Source organism: Nannobrachium achirus (genome assembly GCF_963921795.1).
Source record: "Nannobrachium achirus genome assembly, chromosome: 3".
In the NCBI taxonomy this organism is placed as follows: domain Eukaryota; kingdom Metazoa; phylum Chordata; class Actinopteri; order Myctophiformes; family Myctophidae; genus Nannobrachium; species Nannobrachium achirus.
Window position 1 is genome coordinate 51,204,447 of NC_137812.1, and position 23,317 is coordinate 51,227,763.

Sequence of the window (23,317 nt, forward strand, 5' to 3'; positions counted from 1 at the left end):
CGTGGTAATCATATGGACAAATTGGACATTCCTAACACTAGATGCCCAAAAGTCCCTAAAAAAGCTCAACTATTTCCTGTGAACAGAAACATGCTGTGTGATGACATAGATAGGTCTTCTTCTTGAATATAAATGAACCTTGATTACATTCACCTGTTTGATTCCCATTGCTGGCAATTCCTCCAAACACAGCTGTTTTTAATTATAGAGCTACTCGGTTTTGAATCTCATTCAGGATGACGTCCAGACTGTGTATTAGTCATTGTAAACTTAATGAGCCAATAAAATATGTATCTGTAAACATTATAGGTTAGAATAATAAGCAACTTGGTAACAAACATTCTGTACAAGAGGCAGCCTGGTCGTGTCTCTTTGCCTTGCTAATGAGGGCTATGACAAAACATTAGACATCACATGACTCAGATTTTACGTTCCATCGCCTGAAGGGCTGGTCCCTTCTGATTGGTTCAGAAACACACAGGCTTGCGTTTCAGACTGAAATTTCAAAATAAAATGCCCAAAATAGCCATTTCACTGGGTCTTTAAGCACTGGTAAATGTAATGTGATTGGTTTCATTGTTGTCATAACTCCAACCCAGTCCTTGACACGCCCCCAGAAAGACTCCAGCACATTGAGAATGGTGCTCAGAATCCATTCTTGAGTAGTCTTGAGCAAAGTGCTAGAGCCTAAAGGTGAGAGCGCATTTATTATACAGCACTCTCCTCCACACAGTGGCCAGAAAAGGGACGAGAGCAAGTGTGGAATGGTCAGCTGCATCTCAAATAAGGGCTGGACTCTGTTCAGACTGGATCTGTGTGGAATTGACCGATTCCTGACCAGAATCTGAAACAGAATCACATTATTGGCCAAGTAAGTTCACACATACCAGGAATTAGACTAGTTTTATGTTGTTTTATATGTTCATTAAAAGAAAACCCACAGAACCGAGGACAGTGAGTTAGCCTATGTAGGCTACAAGTCACTATAAGGGCTTGACTTACAGAATTTTACACTGAGTATTATAGACTACTAGAGGTTCGCGGCCCTTCGGGCCGCTCACATCTAGAGTCCTTCTTTACTAAAAAACGTTTTTTTTTTTCACAAAAAGTTAAAAAAATAATAATAAATAAAAAATAAGAAAAAAAAAATTTTTGTGAAAAAAAAAAAGTTTAAAAAAAAAAAAAAAAATTGGGGGGGGGGGGAACTATTGTGGCGGAACTATTGTGGCGGAACTATTGTGCCGCAGCACGTTTCCGGTCGGACATATTACTGTACTGTACTGTACTGTACTGTACCGTACTGTACTGTACGGTACTGTACCGTACCATACTGTACTGTAGTGTACTGTACTGTACCGTACCGTACTGTACCATACTGTACTGTACTGTACCATACTGTACTGTACTGTACTGTACTGTACTGTACTGTACTGTACCATACTGTTCTGTACTGTACCATACTGTTCTGTACTGTACTGTACTGTACTGTACTGTACTGTACTGTACTGTACTGTACCATACTGTACTGTACTGTACCATACTGTACCATACTGTACTGTACCGTAGTGTACTGTACTGTACTGTAGTTTATGGTACTACTGTACTGTGCCGTACTGTACTGTAGTGTAAAAGTACTATATAAAATCCAGATATTAAAGTTTGTATTATTATTATTATTACCCTTATTATTATTATTGTATTATAATATCTATCTATCTATCTATTGATAGATGTGTGTATCTAATCTATCTTTCTGTGGCTCTCAGTATAGATAGATGTGCTATATTAATTCCATATATTATTATTGTTAATAATATGTGTTTTAATTATTATGATTGTTTTTCTTATAATTGATTCTCTATAGTACTATCTATCTATCTATCTATCTATCTATCTATCTATCTGCAGATAGATAGATACATCTATGATCGATGTATCCATCTATCTGATGCCTCTCTATGGGGGGAACTATTGTGGCGCAGCACGTTTCCGGTCGGACATATTTTACCGGCGGACGCACTCCCTGTTAGAAACTGCGCATAAATAAAATGCCTAACGTTATGTGGCTGTAATGGGATGTACATACATGAAGATTATGGTAATGTGATCGGGACTCGTGCCTAAGTGATGGACTGTACTGGAATGTGGACAGTAGTGCTATTGACTCTGCAAACGTGAGTACATCATTTGTTTAGCTAACTGTTAGCCTTGTGTTGACTTTACGTCAGCAGCACGTTACGTCAGCAGCACGTATGGCGCTGGTGTGACGCGGGACGTCGGCACGTGTGCCACGTGATCAGTCCTAGCCAATTGGAGTGCTGCATTTGGTCGTGTCGCTGAGCTCCGCTCTGTCTCTGTACTCTCTCTACTCTCCACCCCCCCATCCTCCCCCCATCTCTGTTGCTTGCAGCTTGCAGGCAGTTACTTAGTTGGAGTGCGTTGTGTTTACGCCCATTTGTGACGCAAATCGCGTCGCCGGTCAACGTTGGATCATTCCGTCAGGAGTGGCTGCTCTGCGTGAGGCAAATTTTGTTAAATTGAAATAAATGCGGTTCAAAGAGTGGCATGTTTAAAATGTGGACATTTTAAAATTTTCACGTTTGTTCGACGTGGTGGCTATGTTTGTGAGAGGTGTTTGTGGGAATATGTAGCTAAACATTCTGGTTTAGGATTGCCTCCAAGTGCTCCAATATAGATGCTTGATGAACAATATTGCAATAAGCACTTGTGGCCATGACATCTGCAACTATCCAAAGCCTCTTCCCCACTCACAACAGCAAGCGACAGGCAGCTCAGTAATGTAATTACAAATGTATTGTGAACAATTTGTCATATTGGAGTTTTGAGTTTTACCCTGTGGGAGTTTATACTTTTTTACTCCCCAGTTCATATCACCTTGCATACAGAGCCTATACCAATTCTGTACCAATCAACATTTTGTACCCCCACCTTCACAGCATTCCCCACTGTTAATTACTGTTACTATAGAGGTTGTCTGGTCGATTAATTGGAACTAATTGCAGCGGTGTCAGGCTGAAGTTTGGCCAAGATGTCTTTATATAAAACGTGGTGTCTGACAGGGCCTTGTGAGTTTTCCTGTTTATAAGCCCCTCAATGTCAGATTCATAGGCGTATGGAGTCATTTTTGTCAAATGGGTCCTTCTAGTAAAGTTTGGAAGAGAATTATAGCCATTTGTAATAATATGAAAAATTGGTAAATGTTTATCACATGACTACAATCATAATGTGCTGCAATCTGCGTGAGTTTTGGACGTCTGTAGGAGAAGAGGCAAAAAGTGTGTTTTGAAGAAAATACATAATGGCGGAAAATCATGACCCAACTTTTTATAGGACTTCCTCCTGCATGCATGCAAAGTTAGATGCTGTCTAGCGGTTTGCCAGATTAGCTGCACACACTCAGACAGACACGAATAAAGTCACATAGAAAAATCGGGGGGAGGACATAATAATAAACAAGCTTTATACTGGCTAAAAAGACACATATTGAGCTTGACTGAAGTAGTCATACGTCCCGGTAGTCAAACAAGCATCACTCTCCGTAAATTACATCCCAGTTACTACAGGCTATGGCAAGTTTAATGTTGGAGTGCCTGGATTGATGTTGACTGTGAACTATCTTCTGGAACACATTTTGATAAATGGTGTATTATGTATAAAATAAACAAGGGCTTTTCAGTAGACTTATCACATGAGACCAAATTTACAGCATCCTAGTCTTTAATCCGCTGGATTCGATTTATGAACCTGCAGGTTTGTTACAGAGCACACCTTCAGCACCCCGTAGTCTTTTGTATCGGCCTGTGGGCCGATACAATTATATTACATCTACTTTAGATACTCCGCTGAGATGTCTACAAGTTTCTGGTGAGAGGAACCATCCCATAATTAGAGCATCACAGAGCCTCGCCCTACAGAGGCTGTTATGGCTTTTAAAAGCCTTGTGTTCTATCTGGAGCTGATACTGAAACAGTACTGTACTGCTCACTCATTGCAAGTCATTCTGGGTGAGAGAGCATCTGAACGCTCTAAAGTGTGAATGTACTTTGGAGCTCATCCCATTATTTCTACTCCATGACAGCAGGGTCTGGTCTTGGATACTTCACGACTCATGACAGACTTGGGGGTAGATCTGCCACACAAATAGAGCTATAGTTTCAGGCAGTCCTCAAACTGGATGCACTCATTCTATACCATTCTTTGTCCTCTTACATACGACACACTAATGCTGCATGAGAGCTACTTTCTCAGCACATTCCCCTGGAAATTATTGACTTGAACTGAATTTACCTGGCTCCCCAAAGTATTAGGATTGCCGACGATTCATGAAAAACAAGAATATGCCACTTCAATTGGATGTCTGCCTTTTTGATTTTAATAGAATGTTAATGATGATAAGTAACACATATTATTTGAGTTATACTGTCTCCTATATAGCATGTGAATATATTATTGGTGCACGATTTATAGAATTGTATGCATCATCAATATCGAACGGAAAAGCATTCGGACAGAGCTTTCATCTGCCACACAGGTGCAGACACCTGAGCCCTGAATTCTCTAAGCCCATCCCCCAAGACATCCATTTCCACATCTCAAACAAGCCGCAGCCCGCCTTATTGTCAGTAACCCACAATGCACTGGGAGCCCCAGCCGTGCGGCTGGTGATGGGATTTAATTGGATATTAGTATCCAGCAGTGTCTGAATTAATCAAATCATTTCCATCCATTAATTTAGTGGAAGAACATACAATTAAAGCCTTATTAGTGTTCTCTCAGGAGTATGCCTTTTCATCCCTCTGAAGAACATTGGGAGTTGGCCAGGGTCCAGGGCAAACCATTCTCCTTGCTCAAATCCGGGGCTTCCTCTTCGAAGGGCCGTTCCACAGAGCTGGAGCTATGCTGGCTCCGAGCGAGGAAAAAAAGGCAATGAAAATGTCACTCCGTTGCTGTATGGTTCTGCTACTGCCACGAGCTCGGAAACACTGGAATGTGAGCTATTAACAGAAATTATATCTGTATGAAAAGAAAAACAGCGCTTTCGTGGGTGTGATGTTTCGCTTTGAATTTATTAGGTCAGGTTTTAAAGAAAATATCATTTGGTACAACATTTCTCTGTCAACCAGCTCAAAATACCCCAAATAGGTTTAGAAGAGATTTGGAGATTTGAGCAGAAAGCAAACATAATCCAGCACACTAATGTAGGTCACTCTATGATAATTTTCATATTACCATGGCTAAGTTGGCCTTTCTTTGCATATTACGCACAGAAATCTGTATAAATATATTCCTCCATAATGGATGTGAATATAAAATGTGCAATGCTTTTGCATCCTCTACATAGGGAATACTTACAAAAGAAGCTTAAACTTAATGTTTATTTCATATTTTAGAGATAAAACCAAGGAAGAGTCAGCCTCTGCATTTAAAGCTCTAATAATCATGCAGAATGCACACTGTCGGCCACCTGTTTTGTCTAAGAATTAAATGGGAGCCAAACCGTGACAAAAATACTGTGTTTCTGGTTAGGACAATTCCGATTTTTTTCTCCCTTCACTCTATCTCTCTCCCTCCCTCTTTTTTCCCTCCTTCTTTTGGGTGAGTTTAAACGCTTTTAGACCAAAGTAATCCTGACTGCTGTGATGAGAAGCCATTTTTAATTAAAATCACTTTCAAAAAGCACCATGCTGAGAAAATAAAAAAAAGAATGGCATAGAAAAAATATGCAATTTTGCTTCTCTGATTTTTATTTTGGAACGTAAAAGTCCAAAACTCAACAGCACCACAGCGCCCTTATTGTTTAGAGTGGAGTTAGGGACTTCCCTGTGTGGCCATGAACTGTGTCACTGACAATGGACAGCATAGAATAGTCTACATGTCTAATTCAATCAATACAGTGGTAGTGCTGTAATAGGAGACTCCAAGTAAGCAGTATGCACTGAGAAATAAACTTTAGTCACGGTACATATTCATTTATATAGATTGTGTAGGGTTGTGTGTGAGAGTGTGTGACTGAACTGTGGTGTGTGTGTGTGTGTGTGTGTGTGTGTGTGTGTGTGTGTGTGCGTGCGTGCGTGCGTGCGTGCGTGCGTGCGTGCGTGCGTGTGCCTGCCTGCCTGCGTGAGTGTCTGCCTACCTGCGCGCGTGTGTGTGTGTGTGTGTGTGTGTGTGTGTGTGTGTGTGTGTGTGTGTGTGTGTGTGTGTGTGTGTGTGTGTGTGCGTGCGTGCGTGTTTGTGTGTCAAGGTATGTATGTACGTACTGTATGTGCCTATATGTACTACTGCAGGTGACAAATTAAAGTAAACACCTGACTAAATGGAGAAACATAACATGCGGATGCTTCCTTGCAATTAAGTACTATCATGCTCTGTGGCATGTATAAAAATATCACCTTTATTATCCTATAATTAAACCTTTCTGTCCTGATGGGAGTGGTCTCTTTCAGGACAATGCCTAATCCCCAGGGTGCGGGCCGGGGGAACAGAATTGTTTAATGAGTATAAACATTATGTGAATCAAAAGCTACTGTATGGCCCTCACACTCAGTCTCACACAATCTCAATACAGTTGGACAACTATAGGAGATTTTAGACCTACGCATTAAGACCCTAAGTCTGATTAATTTGCACAGAAAAAATGAAACTGATATGCTACTCCAAAATTGCCTTGTCTGATGTTGTCGTGTTTTAATCTAACCCAGTTCAATTCCTGCATTTGTTTGGATGTGTTATGAACTGATTGACCAATAAAAGATTCATGATCGGTCTCTGTGTGCAAGGGACTTTAGATGGAGCTCTCCCACCACCATCATCACAACACAAAAGAATGTATATATGGTTAGAATATGGTGTTCCATCCCTCCAGCAGAGTTCCAGAGACAATCTATGCCAAGGCACATCGAAGCTGTTCTGGTGGCTCATGGTGGCCCAACACCTTACTAAGACACTTTATGTTGGTTTTTCTTTCATTTGTCACCCGTCCGTATGTCTATATATGTCTGTGACTGTCTGTGTGGGTCTCTGTGTACAGATGTATGTCTGTTATGTGTATAGCAGGCTGGCTGGCTGACATGCAGCCCACCTCCTCCTGTCATGCTGTGTGACATTAGGTCTGAGCAGGATCTCATTAGGACCAGGGTGGTACTGATCCCGTCAGCATCAGTTTGCCTCCCTCCATATGGGCCGCCTCCAAGGTAGCGGGCGCCCCGATCAGTGCCGCGATCGTTGTTACACTGTAAAAGTCTGAGTGATCATTTAACTCTGGGTGTATAAGCAGAACCGAATGGACTCTTAAATGTCCATTTGTTCAATTTGTATACCCTCCGAGTTAAATCAACACTTCAGATTTGACTGTGCATACAATACGGCGTGCACGCACGCATGCTTACACACCTGCCCCATACACAACTGTGTATATAAAACTGAGACATTAACAGATTTGAATTTGAAGATCGTAGTCTAAGTAAACACTCACAAAGCATACAATAATTGAACACAACAGATAGGAATGCTCTGGAAGTCTGGATAGCAGTGTATACCCACAGGCATACTGCGCTGTACAAATAGATCCACATAAGCTAGCTGCACATATTTGTACCAAAATAAATACGAGAATTTCACTAGGACAGCCATCCCACGCAGTCCGCTATTGATTTAGGAACCAGGAAACCAGGGGACTTAGGAATGAAGTTGTACACGCACTCTGGGGATAATTAATCTTACTATGAACTAGCTCAGTGAAAGTCAAATTGATTCTTTGATAATCATGACACAGCATAACTCCATCTGACTGTGGCCAAACTAGGCCACAAATTGAGGGAGGGGGCAGTATGAAGCGTTCTCCAATGTCCTGATGCACCGCGTACAGTATAGCAAAGAAATGAAAAACAATTAGCATGCATAAAGCATTACTATTATCAGTTGAAGCACTTTAGTTTCAAAGTGACAAGCAAGGACAGGGAGCAGTGTTTTTCATTTTATTTCAGCATGGATGATAACCAGGCTACATGACGCTATTTCAGCACATACACAATCATGGCTATAGTTGAATCACTTCAGCCCTATTTTATACTTTCAAACACATAGCGCTCGGGTGGCACAGTGGTAAAAGTCCCTGCCCACACGCCACACCATCCCTGAGGTTGTGGGTTCAAATCGACCGTGGTGCATCCGGCTTTGTCTGGCATCAATGTGAACAACACAATTGGCCGGTGTTCGGGGGGAGGGAAGCCGGGCAGGGATGGTGATATTAGTCACTGCACGTACGTTACTTCTACAGGCTATAGGGCGGCACCTGTCAGCAGGAAATGTTGGACAGGAGAAGTGGGAAGCAGGCCCTAAGTCCTCTCGGTGGGGCTCCTCACCGGCAGGTGAGTCAGTAGGATAGTACAGCAGTACAATATACTGTAGAAATGTGTGTGGGGAAGAATTAATTGGCATAATGACTAAAGGTGGTTGCACACTGCTGCGTTTTTCGGGCCGAATATCGGAGTGAATTTCGGAGCACGTGAATAAAAAAATCAACCTCACGTTATGTCAGTCACGTTTGCACACTGCTGCCCGTTTCGCGCACCACTCGGTCCCTTGCTCTCTCTTTCTCTCTCTCTCTCCTTGCCCTGAAAAACGCATTTCGCAACGAAAAACGCAACCACCTTAAATTGGGGGAAAAAGGGTGATAAAGATTAATTGGCTACTCTAAAGAAGTAGCCTACTGAATATATAGGCTATATAATCATAATCATGTAGATCTGCACTTTTTACTATTTTTTAAAATGTGTGCTTATTTCTTTAAATGTTAACATGAAAAAAATAGGAAAAATAAGAACGCCGGGTTGAAAGTTGTTAAAAGGAAATGTCTCCGTACTTGCCAACACAACCTAGTGGGTAACGGTCAGAGAGGGGATAAAAATGGACAACCAGGAAAGGCAGGGCAAAAGGATGTCAGTTATGAATGATCTGGTTCAATCACACAAACTTCAGAGCAATCCAGAGCAATTTCAAACTTTGAAGTTCCATGTGATGTGTCATTGCCAACATTCTGCTCTCTCATCACCACGCCAAATTTAAGTACCTGATTTGATGTCCATCGATGGTGTGTATCCGAGTTATATTTAATTTCATTACACAAAAATGTCAACTGAAACTGAAAGAATGTACCGAAAATACATATTTTTTTCTTGTGCGATACGGTCATTTGACAAACTATGAAGTAGCCATAGTTTAGAGGCTACCGTGTGAAACCCTGCTGGCCAAGGATGGAACCACAGCCTTCCGTCTGTGCTTCCCATACTGTACACTCTCTCCCTTTTAGCTTTCCAACTGTTCATTATAATAAAGAATTATTATGGAGCAGAGTGGACTGCCCACTCTCCTTAGCAGAAATAATGACATTCTGGACTAGATCAGGTCAGGTCACGGCCTCATTAAGAAATCAGGGAGTCCATGAGATACAGAGAGCCAACATCTCAGTAAATGAGCGGATAATAATACTGTACTTTTCCAAAGACAAACATCTGACTCTTATCAAAGTTTTTGGAAGTCCGGGCTCAAGAGCAGGATGTGTTTTATGGCTTTGTTTAGTGCTTATTACAGTGAGGGAGCTCGTAAAAAAAGGTGACGCAATATCATGCGGATTAACAATGTCCCCCGATGTAAAATCGTACAGTAGATGAAGGCCATGCATTTCGGCATTGTCCTTGGACATTTCTCACTGCCATTACAACATGACAACCCCTCTCTCTCTCTCTCACACACACACACACACACACACACACACACACACACACACACACACACACACACACACACACACACACACACACACACACACACACACACACACACACACACACACACACACACACACACACACACACACACACACACACACACACACCAAAACTAAAATACAGTACAGTATCAAAACCATATCTCTGGATTTACTGTAAACAAACAAGATCTCTGGCGCTGCCCAGGGATACATTTTATAACTGGTTCACATACTTTAATTTCAGCAGCATTACTGTTATTCATGATCTATTTTATGACCGTGGTATTTACTTTTATTCATCCTGCTGATGCTAATTTAGTGCCTTGTAGCCCTCGCATGCAACTAGGACAGAGCAAAACAACTATGTCAAAGTTCTACCTCACCAGACTGGCAGCCATTATAGATTTTTCTTCTCTCCCTTTGGCCCATTTGTTTTTGTTTTGGCCCAACGCCCTCTAAAAGGCAACTGTTTATTCCATCAGTTTGGCAACAAAAGTATGTGATCAATCATTCATAATTTATGACACTGCCCTATAATGGCTCACAGCCCATAAAAACTGATATTTGCATTACAAGGTCCTAACTGGACCTCCTGATAACAAACCAATAAATTCAGTTGTTGTGCATACACAGGCGCCTGATAAGAGGCAAACTTTGCCTCTTTCACTCTCTCCCTGTGTGTGTGTGTGTGTGTGTGTGTGTGTGTGTGTGTGTGTGTGTGTGTGTGTGTGTGTGTGTGTGTGTGTGTGTGTGTGTGTGTGTGTGCGTGCGTGCGTGCGTGCGTGCGTGTGTCTTACAGTAGAGCACAAGGAAATAGTAGCAAAGATGATGTGATCGTATGCTGCTCTTGTGCTTTAACAATGCCCTGGACTGGGTCCCTCAGTTCCTGTTCCCCCGGCCAGCATCCCGCTGCCTTTCCCAAGCCCTGCTGTTGTTGTTATTATTTGCTGTTTCTCCGAGCAAACGCCCCAAGTCCCCTGTGCAAGTGGAGTCTGACTCAGACACACTTGGCCCAACAATCAATCTGGTGTAATCAAAACAAACCCTCTCAAAGGTACTGACACAAACACTCTTTAGGAAGGAAAGTAAGGTATTACCTTGAATAAAGTTTAAGCAAGCAATATTGATTACAAGGAGCACAGCTCCCCGACTGCAAAACTTTGACGGAGACATAAAGTACTGTACTAACCAGCTAGTGTAGACACACATAATGTACTGTGCTTATCGCTTACCTGGACATGTTGTCTACGATGCAGCTCTGGCCTGGGTAGCCCTCCCCTCTGGCAGCCAGCGACCCCTGTGCCATGCCCGGCCGTGATTTCCAAGACTCCATTAACGCTGTTACAGGGGAAATTAAATTGAACAAAGGGTTGGACTGGTCCCTCATGTCGTGCCGCGAGAAAGACATTGTTCCTTGCGCTCCGATCTGGTAATGGAACGAGTGTCCACCGGAATTAACTCCAACAATGGCCGACGGGGGGATGCTGTTGTTCTCTTGGTAATAGCTGCCATCGTTGGTCTCCTGCTTGACCCCTTTCGACAGGAAATTGTTGGGGAACACATCGTGCTCGTAGTTGCCGTTCATGGAGGAAATAGGGGGTCCAAGGATACCAGAGAGGCTGTACTCGTCAATGTTATTCCTCAAGGACAAATAGGTGGTCTCAGATGCGGGGAAGAGGCCCAGGGAGGGAGTTTGCGCTGCGCTATAGTGATGCTGACTCATGCAGCCCTCATCCTTGTTAGGTTCCGTCTTTATCTGCGTGATGAAGGGCATGCTGCTCACATTGCATTTGTTGGAGTTGGAACCCAGGCACATGCTCCTGGGGTCAGTTCCGGGCTCGTTCTTGATGTACTTGACCATCCCCATCTGGTCCAAGCCCACGTTGAACACCTCTCCATCCACCATCTCTACCTTGGGGAACTCAAAGTTCTTGAAATCCTGGTCCCTGGTTAGGCCCGCCTCCTCTGGACTGTTGGTGTCATTCTGCACCAGGCCCAGTCCACTGGCGGGACTGGACACAGGGAACCCACCAGAGGAGGGGTTTTGTGGGCTGCTGATGTTCATAGTGTTCACTGTGGCTGGACTGGAGATTGAGGGCCTCATGCCACTGTTGCAGTTGTTGCCGCTTCCACCGATGGGGCTTGAGACGGATGACCTAATGTTACATGTGGCACTGCAGGAAGGCGGGGACCTCACGCTACTCATGCTCTGAGGGCTTGACATTGGGGACCGCATAATGTTGAGGGGGCTGGTGAGAGGCGGCGAGCCAACCGTGCTGGACTCCACGGGGCTACATGTTGCTGAATTCCTGCGCTGGATGTGGGCCAGAGCCGCGACAGAGGGAGTCTGGTTCACTGGGCTGCTGATGGACGAACAGGACGGCCCGAAGCACGTGGTGGGACTGGTGGTGGACGACACCACATTGTTGCTGCCTCCGGGGCTGGAGATGGAGCTGGATGTTTTGGGGCTGCAGGACAGAGACGAGGCCAGCACAGAGGCTGAGCTCACTGGGGTCCCAGCAGAGCATTCCCTGGGTGTGGCACCGGGCTGCTGGTACCCCTGCGGCTTCACTTTGGGGCTCTTTGCGGACGCACACTGGTTCTCCTCTAGGGGCCGTCCGCACAGCGGGTACATCTTCCCAGGGCTGCTGCTGCCCCCGTGCTGGCTAAAGCTGAAGTCAGCCTCCCTGGCAGCGTTCATGTACAGGCCCATGGACTCGGCCACAGTTTTGGAAAGCTCCTTGGAGTCCATTTCCTGTTTGCGACCGCAGTGGAGGGAATTGTTGAAGAGTGGGAGAACAAAAGGCTGGTTCTGGTTTAGCCGGAGAACGGGCTGCTCCTTCTTCTGGGCGTTGTTGCCGTCCTTGATGTCGGCCGCGGGACTTCCGGCAGCAGGGCAGCCCACGTTTACGATGTCCATGTGGATATCGTTGCCAGTCACACTGGAATCCTCTGAGGTGCAGCAGTACTCCATGGAGCCAGGGACCTGAGACCATCTGTTCTCTGTGTCATTTCCATCAAAGAAACTCTGGTATCTTTTGGTCTCCATTGTTGGATCATTGATTCACCTGGTCAATAAAACAGAGATACAATGGCCAAGTGAGTTAAATTACACAATTGGGTATTCATATAATGAGTGATGGTTCAAAATAGGCTACAGACTACACCCTTACTGGTGTAGTGGAAAGTATATTCATATGTGGGCTTGTAAGCTGAAAATCGAATAGATATCAATATTAAGAACTGTACGATGTTAGATGAACTTAAATAAAAGCTGCAATGTAAGCACAAAAAAAGGCTCGGAAATGTTACAGTATTAGCCATTGTATACTACTGTACATCTGCCACTCCTCTTTTCTGCATTACTACCAATGAAAATGATTGCTCAAATGTCATATATCAAACCAATTATTATTATTAAACCAATGTATTATGTTGAAGTTAAAATAAAACAGTCTGTTTGACTGACAGACCATTTCCTTAATCATTAGATGGCTGAAAAGAGAGCGACACTTCAGCAAATCAGCAAGCATAGCAGTAAAAAAAAAATAGATTCCATTAATCGCATGCTGACATATAATATTTAAAAAAATAAAAAATAAAATAAATAAACACTGTGGGTAAACTAAATACTGTTTAGTAAAATAAATAATGTTGTACAGCTATGTCCACAAAACTTCAAAGTGAAGTTGAACTTCCTCTCTCCCTCTTATCGCTACACTGTAAGATGTGACAGTGTGACAAGTTTCAAGATAACACATTGCAAGGGTTAAATGGATCTGCATGACGTAGTTTCATGCTTTGGTTTAAGTCCCCGCCTGTCGTGCGTCCTATTGGTCAGTAAACACACTGGACGCCGACAACGTCATCAGACGAATCGTGGATTGGCCCGATCAACCGTCACTCAATAGTTACAGCTCCAGCAGCCACAACACAGCTGCGACACAACTTTAAGTGTTGTTTGAGACTTTGAGTGCCCCGACGATCGATCTACCATGCACAACTTGCAAAAGAGTTTAAATAACCCTTGACAAATTACTGCAACGGCTGCAGCTTGTTTCTATGTTAACGTTGTGTCCAACTGTCCATAATGTACGCAGTGGTGTAAAGTAACTAAAGTCATTTACTTACTTTAAGTACTTAAAGTACAGTTTTGAGGTATTTGTACTTTAATTTAATATTTCCACTGTCCAATACTTTTACTTCTCCTGCACTATATCGCAGGGGCAAATGTTGTACTTTACTCCACTTCAATTAGGCCTATTTGAAAACCTTAGTATGCTACTAATACTTTGTAGATTTTGATTATTATAAAAAAAACATAACCACTTAAGCTCTGAATAGCCTACATTTCGGCCTTTTGAAAATAGCCGATCGACAAGCTCAAAATTCGTCGCGATGCAACACATTGTGAGCATCATGATGACATGTAAATCTGCTATTTCCAAAGAGATTTATACAGTTTATACATTTGAAAACTTGGGAAATGGGACGTTCTGTATAATGAGTAGGCTACTTTTTCTACATTTTGATACCAATACTTTTGTACTTTTTACTCAAGTAGCCTAATCTTTTAATACCAGACTTTTACTTAACAGAGTAGGACTATATAGGCTACAGTATAGGCCTACTTTTACACGCGCAGTACTTTTACGCAAGTAAAGAATTTGAGTACTTTTTCTACCACTGTCTAAGCTCGCAGGCGCAGCTCGACATCATCTAGGTTAAATATAATGTTGCATGCCTCATATAACAGCATACCTGCATAACCTTTATATCTCGTGTGAGTGCAGCCTTATAAAAACACATGCAAAGGCGATGACACACATACACTCCCCTCTGACTGACTGGCTCCCTAAACCGTGATTGGTGTGTGTTCTGTCACAGATTAGGGCGTGCAGCTCGCCTTTTGCTCTGAATATTTCTCCACAGTATTTTGCTGGAGGCTGCGCAGTCTAAATAGACACTCACAGACTTTGTTTATGCCCGGCACAGCTTTAGTAATGACACAGTTGTTGTCTAACGCCGCGGCCAACCCCGGTCCCTAAAACGAGAGGTCTATTTAAAGTAGCATACGTGGGGAAAAAAAGAAGAAAGTTTAATCATTTATTCGAAATTCAGACAAACATCAAATAAAATCTGTGCCGAAGGGCATATATCGGCTAAAGACAGGTGACATCATATGAATAATTTTGATATGTCGTATTGTTTTTATTTGCAAAATGTAAACTGATCAGTTTAAGTTGATATCAGGTCCCACTTCGAACTGTAACCCTCTCGCAGTAAATGCACACGGGACGTCATTAACCGTGTGACACTTTTAACAATCTTCCTCGCAAGTTTGGATGGTTTTCCCTGGATATTTCTGTGCAGTGGAAACACTGTAACAACTGTGCACTAGCGCTGTCCTTACCTTAATTACGACATTCAGATTTGTCAGGTGGCTGTGTTGTGTTGCCGGGCAGCAGTAATCCAGAGGAGAAGAAAATACATTGAAAAGAGCAAGTCAGTCAATAGTTGTTTCTCCTTCTCCTCCGCGACAATATCCTCCTCAACCCCGCTGAACGCGTTTCTATATCTACTATTATCAATCCACTAGTTTCAGTTTGACAGCTCAGAGACACACAGAGAGGGAGAGAGAGAGAGAGAGAGAGAGAGAGAGAGAGAGAGAGAGAGAGAGAGAGAAGTCTACTGCGTAATAATATCAGTAGTAATCCTCAACAGACAGACGCTGTTTTGACAGAATGCGCGACAGCGGCCGATAGGGTGACAGTTTGCAAATCATCTCGCATTGTGACCGTGATGTTGCTGATTGCTAATTCTCGTCCACGGATTAAAAAAAAGACTAATAAAAACAACGAAGGAGTCGGTCGGGACTTGCAGTCAACGAGACGTCATTCTGGTGTGCACACATCGACCCTCCTCCTGCAAGCAGGGGGCGGCAGGGAGAAGCCTGGGAGGGTGGGAGAGGAGGTGGAGACTCCTGGGCACAGGTAGGTAGGTGGGAGGTAGGTAGTCCACTGTGTGTTTAGGTAGGTAGGTAGGTAGGTAGGTAGTCCACTGTGTGTTTAGGTAGGTAGGTAGGTAGGTAGGTAGGTAGGTTAGGTACTAGGTAGGTAGGTAGGTAGGTAGGTAGGTAGGTAGGTAGGTAGGTAGGTAGGTGGGAGGTAGGTAGTCCACTGTGTGTTTAGGTAGGTAGGTAGGTAGGTAGGTAGGTAGGTAGGTAGGTAGGTAGGTACTAGGTGGGATGGAGGTAATTGGTAGGTGGGAGGTAGTCACATACTGACTGTGTGTGTGTGTGTGTGTGTGTGTGTGTGTGTGTGTGTGTGTGTGTGTGTGTGTGTGTGTGTGTGTGTGCCTGCGTGCGTGCTTGCGTGTGTGTGTGTGTGTGTGTGTGTGTGTGTGTGTGTGTGTGTGTGTGTGTGTGTGTGTGTGCCTGCGTGCGTGCTTGCGTGTGTGTGTGTGTGTGTGTGTGTGTGTGTGTGTGTGTGTGTGTGTGTAGGTGGGAGGTAGGTAGTCTACTGTGTGTAGGTAGGTAGGTAGGTAGGTAGGTAGGTAGGTAGGTAGGTAGGTAGGTAGGTAGGCTACTGGTATAGGTATAGGTACTGTGTGTAGGTAGGTAGGTGGCTGACTCGGAAAAGCAGACTTTTATTTTAGTGGCTGACTGACTAACTGACAGGAAATATTGCATGTTACTCGATTGGTTGATTGATTGGAAATAAGGCATGTTATCAGGTAGGCTGGCTGGCTGACTGACTGACTATCAATCAGTATGGGGTGGAATTTAATGTGTTATCAAGTAGAGACTCTTGCAGACTACCTGTCTGGAAATAGAGAGTGTAGTTGTAGTAGCCTACTTTAGAGTTTTAACAAGCCCAATTAATAAGAATTCATATTTAAAAATAGTTTTCTATTCTACAGTAGATTAAATCAAAGCCAGGTTGTCGGTTTGAGTGCGGCTCAGACAAAGGTATAACATGTATGTTGGAAGTGAATGAGGTGATTCCAATATTAGCCTGTTTTTAAAACATGTCTGCTCTAAAGGTGAGCTGTATAGTTTCTTCTATTATTTGTGTACCTCGATTGATGTCTGACAATGAAAGGGTTGCCACTAGGTGGCGCAAAATTTCTGTAGCTGTCCTGGTTGTGTCTTCTTCCTGAGATCTGTCACTGTCAGTTATTCCAAGACTGCCTCAGTTATTCCAACCTAACATTTGATTACTTCAGTTCCTGCTGGGGATGAAATACTTTTCAGTGTTTGAGATCTCTGTCATTTACAAAGATGGGGAATATGAGTTGGGGAGTTAAGTTTTTGTAAACACTTTTAGGTTTGGCAAAAATGATGTGATAATGTTGGCAGTACCTAAAAAAGGATGATTGCAACTTAAGTTAAGCGCCTTTTGCATTTTCCCCTCTGTATTGCAGTGCAGTTGTGCAAATTGTCTCAGCAATATCCTAGAAATATTGATCCATGGTTGTTGTGACACATTCCAATGTTTACTCTTTATGTTAACTAATTTACATGTATTAGTTTTTAATGGTTAAAGGCTAAATAAAGGCATAAAAGTGTGTGTGTGTGTGTGTGTGTGTGTGTGTGTGTGTGTGTGTGTGTGTGTGTGTGTGTGTGTGTGTGTGTGTGTGTGTGTGTGTGTGTGTGTGTGTGTGTGTGTGCGCGCGCGCATGCGTGCGTGTGTATAGTAAGCAGCATGTTTTGACTTCTTGCCTGCTCTTAAAAATAGTCTACATAAACAAAGGAACGAACTACACACTCTAGCTCCAATGTTAACTTTATTGATAAAGATAATAAAGATTATAGATAATAAGGGTAACCAGTAAGACTCCCTAATCGGGAGATAAGCGACCGTAGGTGGCTTATCTCCACAAATAGGGCCAAAATTTGTTTTTCCAAAATCTTCCTGATCCATGTTGATGACATGAGTGTAGACATGCTGTGTAGTGATATTCGTGATTTTAGGGCAAAAACTGTAGGAGCAGTGTCCAAAAATGTGTTTTAAAAATCGGCCTGAAGGTGGCGCTAGAATAGGGCCATGTGAGAAATGAGGGGTGGGGTCTCCGCGTTGCCTTGGCGGACGAATAGGTACCGGCCCCGGCTCTCCCGGACGCTCCTAGCCCGAGTTACGGCATTTTATGTGCGCTGCAGTGGCAGGGGGTCCTCCACTGGGGGCGCCACCACTTTGACCCCCTGGTGTGGTTTTTTTGAGAAATGATGTATTCTCTTAGTATTTGTTTGTTTTCTCTTGGAGGCTGCCACCTTGTGGTCAAAAGTGTCAGTTAAAAAACACAGATAGTAAGTATGTCACAGTATCAACTCCTCCCCTATTTACCATTCACCCAACACTGTGGGGTGTGGCTATATCAGCTGGGTCACCACCCACCATGACATCCATGCATACTTAATGAACTGGGGGTGTGGCCACATAAAACCCCAATTTTAACTCTTTCTGTATACTTTTTTGGAAAAAATCTTCCTCCTAGTATAATCATAATACCTGATAATCATGTTTTAGAGGGGGGGGGGGAAATCATGGCACCACCTCTTTAATGTTGTTGCTTTACACACGATTCCACAATGACCCAGTAAATATCTCCCACATGACCCAAGCTTGGATCCTGACCCACAGTGTGTGCACTGTAGTGCACCACTAATCTATTGAGACAGACAAGAAAGAGACAGCATTGGGGAGATAAAGGAGAGAAGGCTCTGGTGAGATTTGAGGCCATGGTGCGGCTTTCTGACACAGGGCAGCCATAATCATTTCACTATCACTGAACCCAAATACATTATCACTGTAGGAGTTCATGAACAGACAACCTCCAACAATTTTGCTGCTCTGAAAATCAACCATAATCGCCACTGATATTCTAATCTATACAACGAAACATTGCTGAGCATCATTAGCTCACTTACTGTATACAGTACATACAGTACCTATCAGTAATGTAGCTGTGTGTGTGTGTGTGTGTGTGTGTGTGTGTGTGTGTGTGTGTGTGTGTGTGTGTGTGTGTGTGTGTGTGTGTGGGTGTGTGTGTGTGTGTGTGCGTGTGCGTGTGCGTGTGCGTGTGCATGTGTGTGTATGTGTGTGTGTTCAGCTTGAAGAAAAAGGCAATTTGTACCCATGTCACTATTTAACAGTGATACACTTATGAAAATGACCGCGATACCGATTAAACTGTTTTGTGATTTGTTAATATTTGTCTGGAGTTGATGTGAGCACATGTCTTTTTTTGTTTTGTTTTTGGTACTCAAGCCAAAACCTAAATAGCCCATAATCAAATTCACTTGAGACAATTCAATTCAGTTGAGTTACTCACTGTGGGATTCTGCATGGCTTGGACACAACTCTGAGCACACTGTCTAGGATCTTGGGCTTGGGTTGTGGAACGTACCCTACACCTGCCCCCACTTTCTAAGTCATACATGGGCAACTGGCGGCCCGGGGGCCACATGCGGCCCCAACCTTCACTTAATGCGGCCCTCAGGTTGATATTAGAGTACTGATATATTATTGATTTCAGCTGTTCCAATTCAAGACATGGGCAAATTAACCGCTTCAATTACTTCAGTTTATATCAGCAGCTAAATGACTAATGTTATTATATTTGTTATGTTATGGGTGTAATAGGTTGTGAAGGGATCTGGAATTCTAATCAGATCCCCTACCAGAGTTACAAATCATATTACTGATTTATCCTCCTAAAACTCTAATAAGTAATATAATCATTTTTTATTAGATCTACCATTTTATCACAGTAATGTAACGTGATTGATTTAATTACTTTTCATTAAAAAAAAAGAAAACAGGGTAGTGTCTTATGCACCCATAAAAACGTGTGTCCTTGAACAATATAATGACACAAGTACTCAAAATTGTTTACTCAAGAATCTTTTTATTCAAAGTTGTTCATTAGAACATCAATGAAGGTCATCATATTTAGTTTTGACATAAAGTAACAAAACATGCACAGAAGTTGAAGTTGTACCAGTAAGACTCCCTAATCGGGAGATAAGCGACCGCCACGTCGTATACACAAACTTTAGAAGGCAGTCGTAGCCAATCAGGAGGGAATATGGGAAAAGGGACAGATCCATGTTGATGACATGACTTTAGAGATACTGTGTACCACTTTGCGTGATTTTAGCAGTAGGAGCGAGATCATTTAGCGACCTACAACCGGTCGCGACGTGGTCGGTAGTTTTCAGCGACCGGGTCGCTAAATCGAGCGACCGGGTCGCTAAATCACCGACCGCGCCGCTAAATCGACCGACCCGGTCGCTAAATCTACCGACCTGCCTGCAGTTTTAGGTCGGTAGATTTAGCGACCCGGTTGGTACATCTAGTGACCCGGTCGGAAGATTTTGCGCCCCAGTCGGTCGATTTAGCGACCCGGTCGCTCGCTTTAGCGGCGCGGTCGGTGATTTAGCGACGCGGTCGGTGATTTAGCGACCCGGTCGGGAGGTTGCGTGGCAGGTTAGCCTAACTGAGGTAAGGTTACTGAGGTTAGGTTTAGGGTTAGGGTTAGGGTTAGGGTTAGTAGCCCGGTGGTCGGTGGAAGCGACCACCGGTCGGTGGATTTACCTACCCGGTCGCTGGATTAGCGTCCCGGTCGGTGGAATTAGCGTCCCGGTCGGTGGAATTAGCGACCCGGTCGGTGGTTAAGCGTCCCGGTCGGTGGTTTTAGCGTCCCGGTCGGTCGATTTAGCGACCCGGTCGGTGTTTTAGCGTCCCGGTCGGTGGTTTTAGTGTCCCGGTCGGTGGTTCTAGCGTCCCGGTCGGTGGTTTTACCGTCCCAGTCGGTCGATTTAGCGACCCGGTCGCTGAAAACTACCGACCACGTCGCGACCCGGTTGTAGGTCGCTAAATGATCTCGCCCTCTCTCGATTTTAGGCCAAAATCTATAGGAGCAGTGTCCGAAAATGTGTTTTTCAAAAAATTGGCCTGATGGTGGCGCTAGAAGAGGGCCATGTGAGAAATCAGGGGCGGAGGTTGTGATTTGCCATCCAAGGAGTGTGTGTGCAAAGTTTGGCATTGATAGGGCCAACGGTGGCAGAGATAAGAGTAGGAGCAAAAGTGTGACGTGACGTGACATGACGTGACGTGACGTGACGTGACGTGACGTGACGTGACTTGATGTGACTTGACGTGACATGACAGACAGACAGACAGACAGACAGGCAGACACACAGCCGGTGGAGCTTTTCATAGTACCTTGCGACCTGACGGTCGCAATAAGATAATGATAATAAGAAATGTTATCTAAGGCTTAACATTAAACTGGTGACCACTATGCGACTTTAAGTCTTTCCTGCCCACATGAACACTTCCTTGCCTTTTGTCCGCAAAATGCAAATATGTGATAGCATATGGAAATATACTTTTTGATTTCTCACTTATGGTGCTTTTTGTTGTCAAAGGATATTAAAGTGTAACCCTTTTGTAACCAACATTTTGATTAGTATCTATAATTTAATTTAGCCACTTGAACCCCAGCGTCCTTATTCTGGGGGGGACGTTCACCAAAAAATAGCTGATTCACAAGCTCACACAGCGGTTTTGATTTGGTGTAGATGGAAAAAAGTGGTTCAAGTAGACTACAGTTGTAACTCAAGTCTGTTTTACTAAGACCATTAGACCAGATATTCTTTCTTTGTGATTGTTACTGGTTGCAGTTACATTTTATAACTTAATCACATAACTTTGTTACTTGTATAATCATTGATTGATTGCTTGAAGAGTTTATTAGAAGTTTGCAATAGAAAAAAGTACAGTTTCACGACAGCACAAATCACTGGTACAAGGTCAACTTCCTCTCACTAAAAGGAGATACTAGTAAGCTTTACGGCTTATTTACACAGGAATTAGACTTACTGTTTTCTTTTTTTGTTCTATCATTTTTTTTTTCTTTACATATCTACTGCATAGTACTGTATTCTATTCGTCTGTCATTCAATGTTATATGAGATACTTAAATGGTTTCCTGTGGAAATAAGCTTAGTCTTTTCATGGATCTCCTTTTAGTAGACCTTGTACCAGTGAACTGTACCGTCATGAAACTGTACCTTTTCCTATGCAAACTTCTAATAAAGTCTTCAATCAATCAAACCACTTTATGTGTCTCATATAACATTGAAAGACAGATGGATAGAACATAGTACTTTACATAGGATAACATCAATTACAAAAGCATAAAATGGGGAGGAAAAAAGGGGGGAGGGGAATATAGGGGCTTAGTCTATTTACAGTCTCGAGTAGCAGCCGCCTGAAGGTGACTTTTCATAAGGAGCCTAGGAATTTGCACTCCTTTAAGGCTTGCGGAAGGGCATTCCACATGTTGGTGGTATAGCTGGAGAACGAATTAGAGCCTTTTATAGTGTTAAATCTAGGTTGAACATGATTAGTGGAGCTGCCTCTGGTGTTGTGATCGTGGACATCCTTGACCTTTAGGAGGTACACATGGGTATCTTGGAGGTGTAGTGTATCTTGTACACCAGGCCCATTGCAAGATGCTGTACTCTGTCAGCTACTTTGAGCCACCCCACGCTTTCGTGGTGATGAACGGTAAGGTGGGCCCAAGGGGTTGTTCCCTATGAGGAACATGGCTGTATTAGTATTGTTGTGTATGTGTATTGTTTCACCCCCATTGCACTTCCCACTTGTCCAGCACTCGAAATGGGCACCAGCCAATCTCTGCACACACACATCAATATATGTTTTTTTATTCCATAGTGACTGAGCCAGTAGAACTAGCGGAATGAGAAACGAATCTGACTGATGTGGCTAATGTGAAATAAGCCACAATTGGCTCCTTCACGGGTGAAGAGGTGTTGTTGAATCTCACCCGGCTTTCAAGCACATTTCCATTTTGATATTTTCAATTCATTTTTGGTCAAATCAATGTTGATCATACAAAGCATACTGCCCAAGCACAATCCAATATATACTGTACATGGAGTCTCTAAAAATAGTCACGGTTTGGGTCTAGTTGGGAAGGGAGGAGAGTCCTTACAGATGAGTGATTCATTTACTATCATTAGAACCCAGGCATCCTTTACTGGAGTATCTATTGGATCTGTGGCAGAGAGAATGAGAGAGAGAGGCAGAGAGACACAGGCAGACAGACAGATTGTGAGAGACAGACAGAGACAGGGGGGAAAAAGGAAAAAGGAGAAGGAAACAGAGAAAGACAGGAGGGATACATAGAGAGGGGGAAAGAGATGGAGTAAGAGAGAGAGAGAGAGAGAGAGAGAGAGAGAGAGAAGGAGAGAAGTGCAGATATGACATGCTGTGCCTCGTGGGGACAGGTGAATTGGAGCATGCTAACTCTGAAACAAAACACAGCACTCTTCTCAACGCAGCACAAGAGCCGGTCCCCACCGTGTGTGTGTGTTTGGTAATTACAGTGTTCGTTCTTTGATCTGGGAAGACGTCCAGCATCACCGCCACCGCTGCCCTCCACCCTCCGCCCTCCACTCGCGCGCTCATTTGTGGTTGATGTCCCGTGTAACAAAGA

At 43.5% G+C, this 23,317-nt stretch overlaps 1 protein-coding gene across 1 annotated transcript in view; it reads right to left on the bottom strand.

The window, feature by feature from the left end:
* The window catches only part of nr3c2 (nuclear receptor subfamily 3, group C, member 2), a 158,185-nt gene extending 142,539 nt beyond the window's left edge, over window positions 1–15,646 (bottom strand). Inside the window, 2 exon segments of the mRNA XM_080722018.1 lie at window positions 11,020–12,855; window positions 15,201–15,646. Of these exon segments, the coding sequence (XP_080578144.1) occupies window positions 11,020–12,836 (1,817 nt within the window). The 5' untranslated portion in view covers window positions 12,837–12,855; window positions 15,201–15,646.
* Window positions 15,647–23,317: the final 7,671 nt, after the last annotated feature.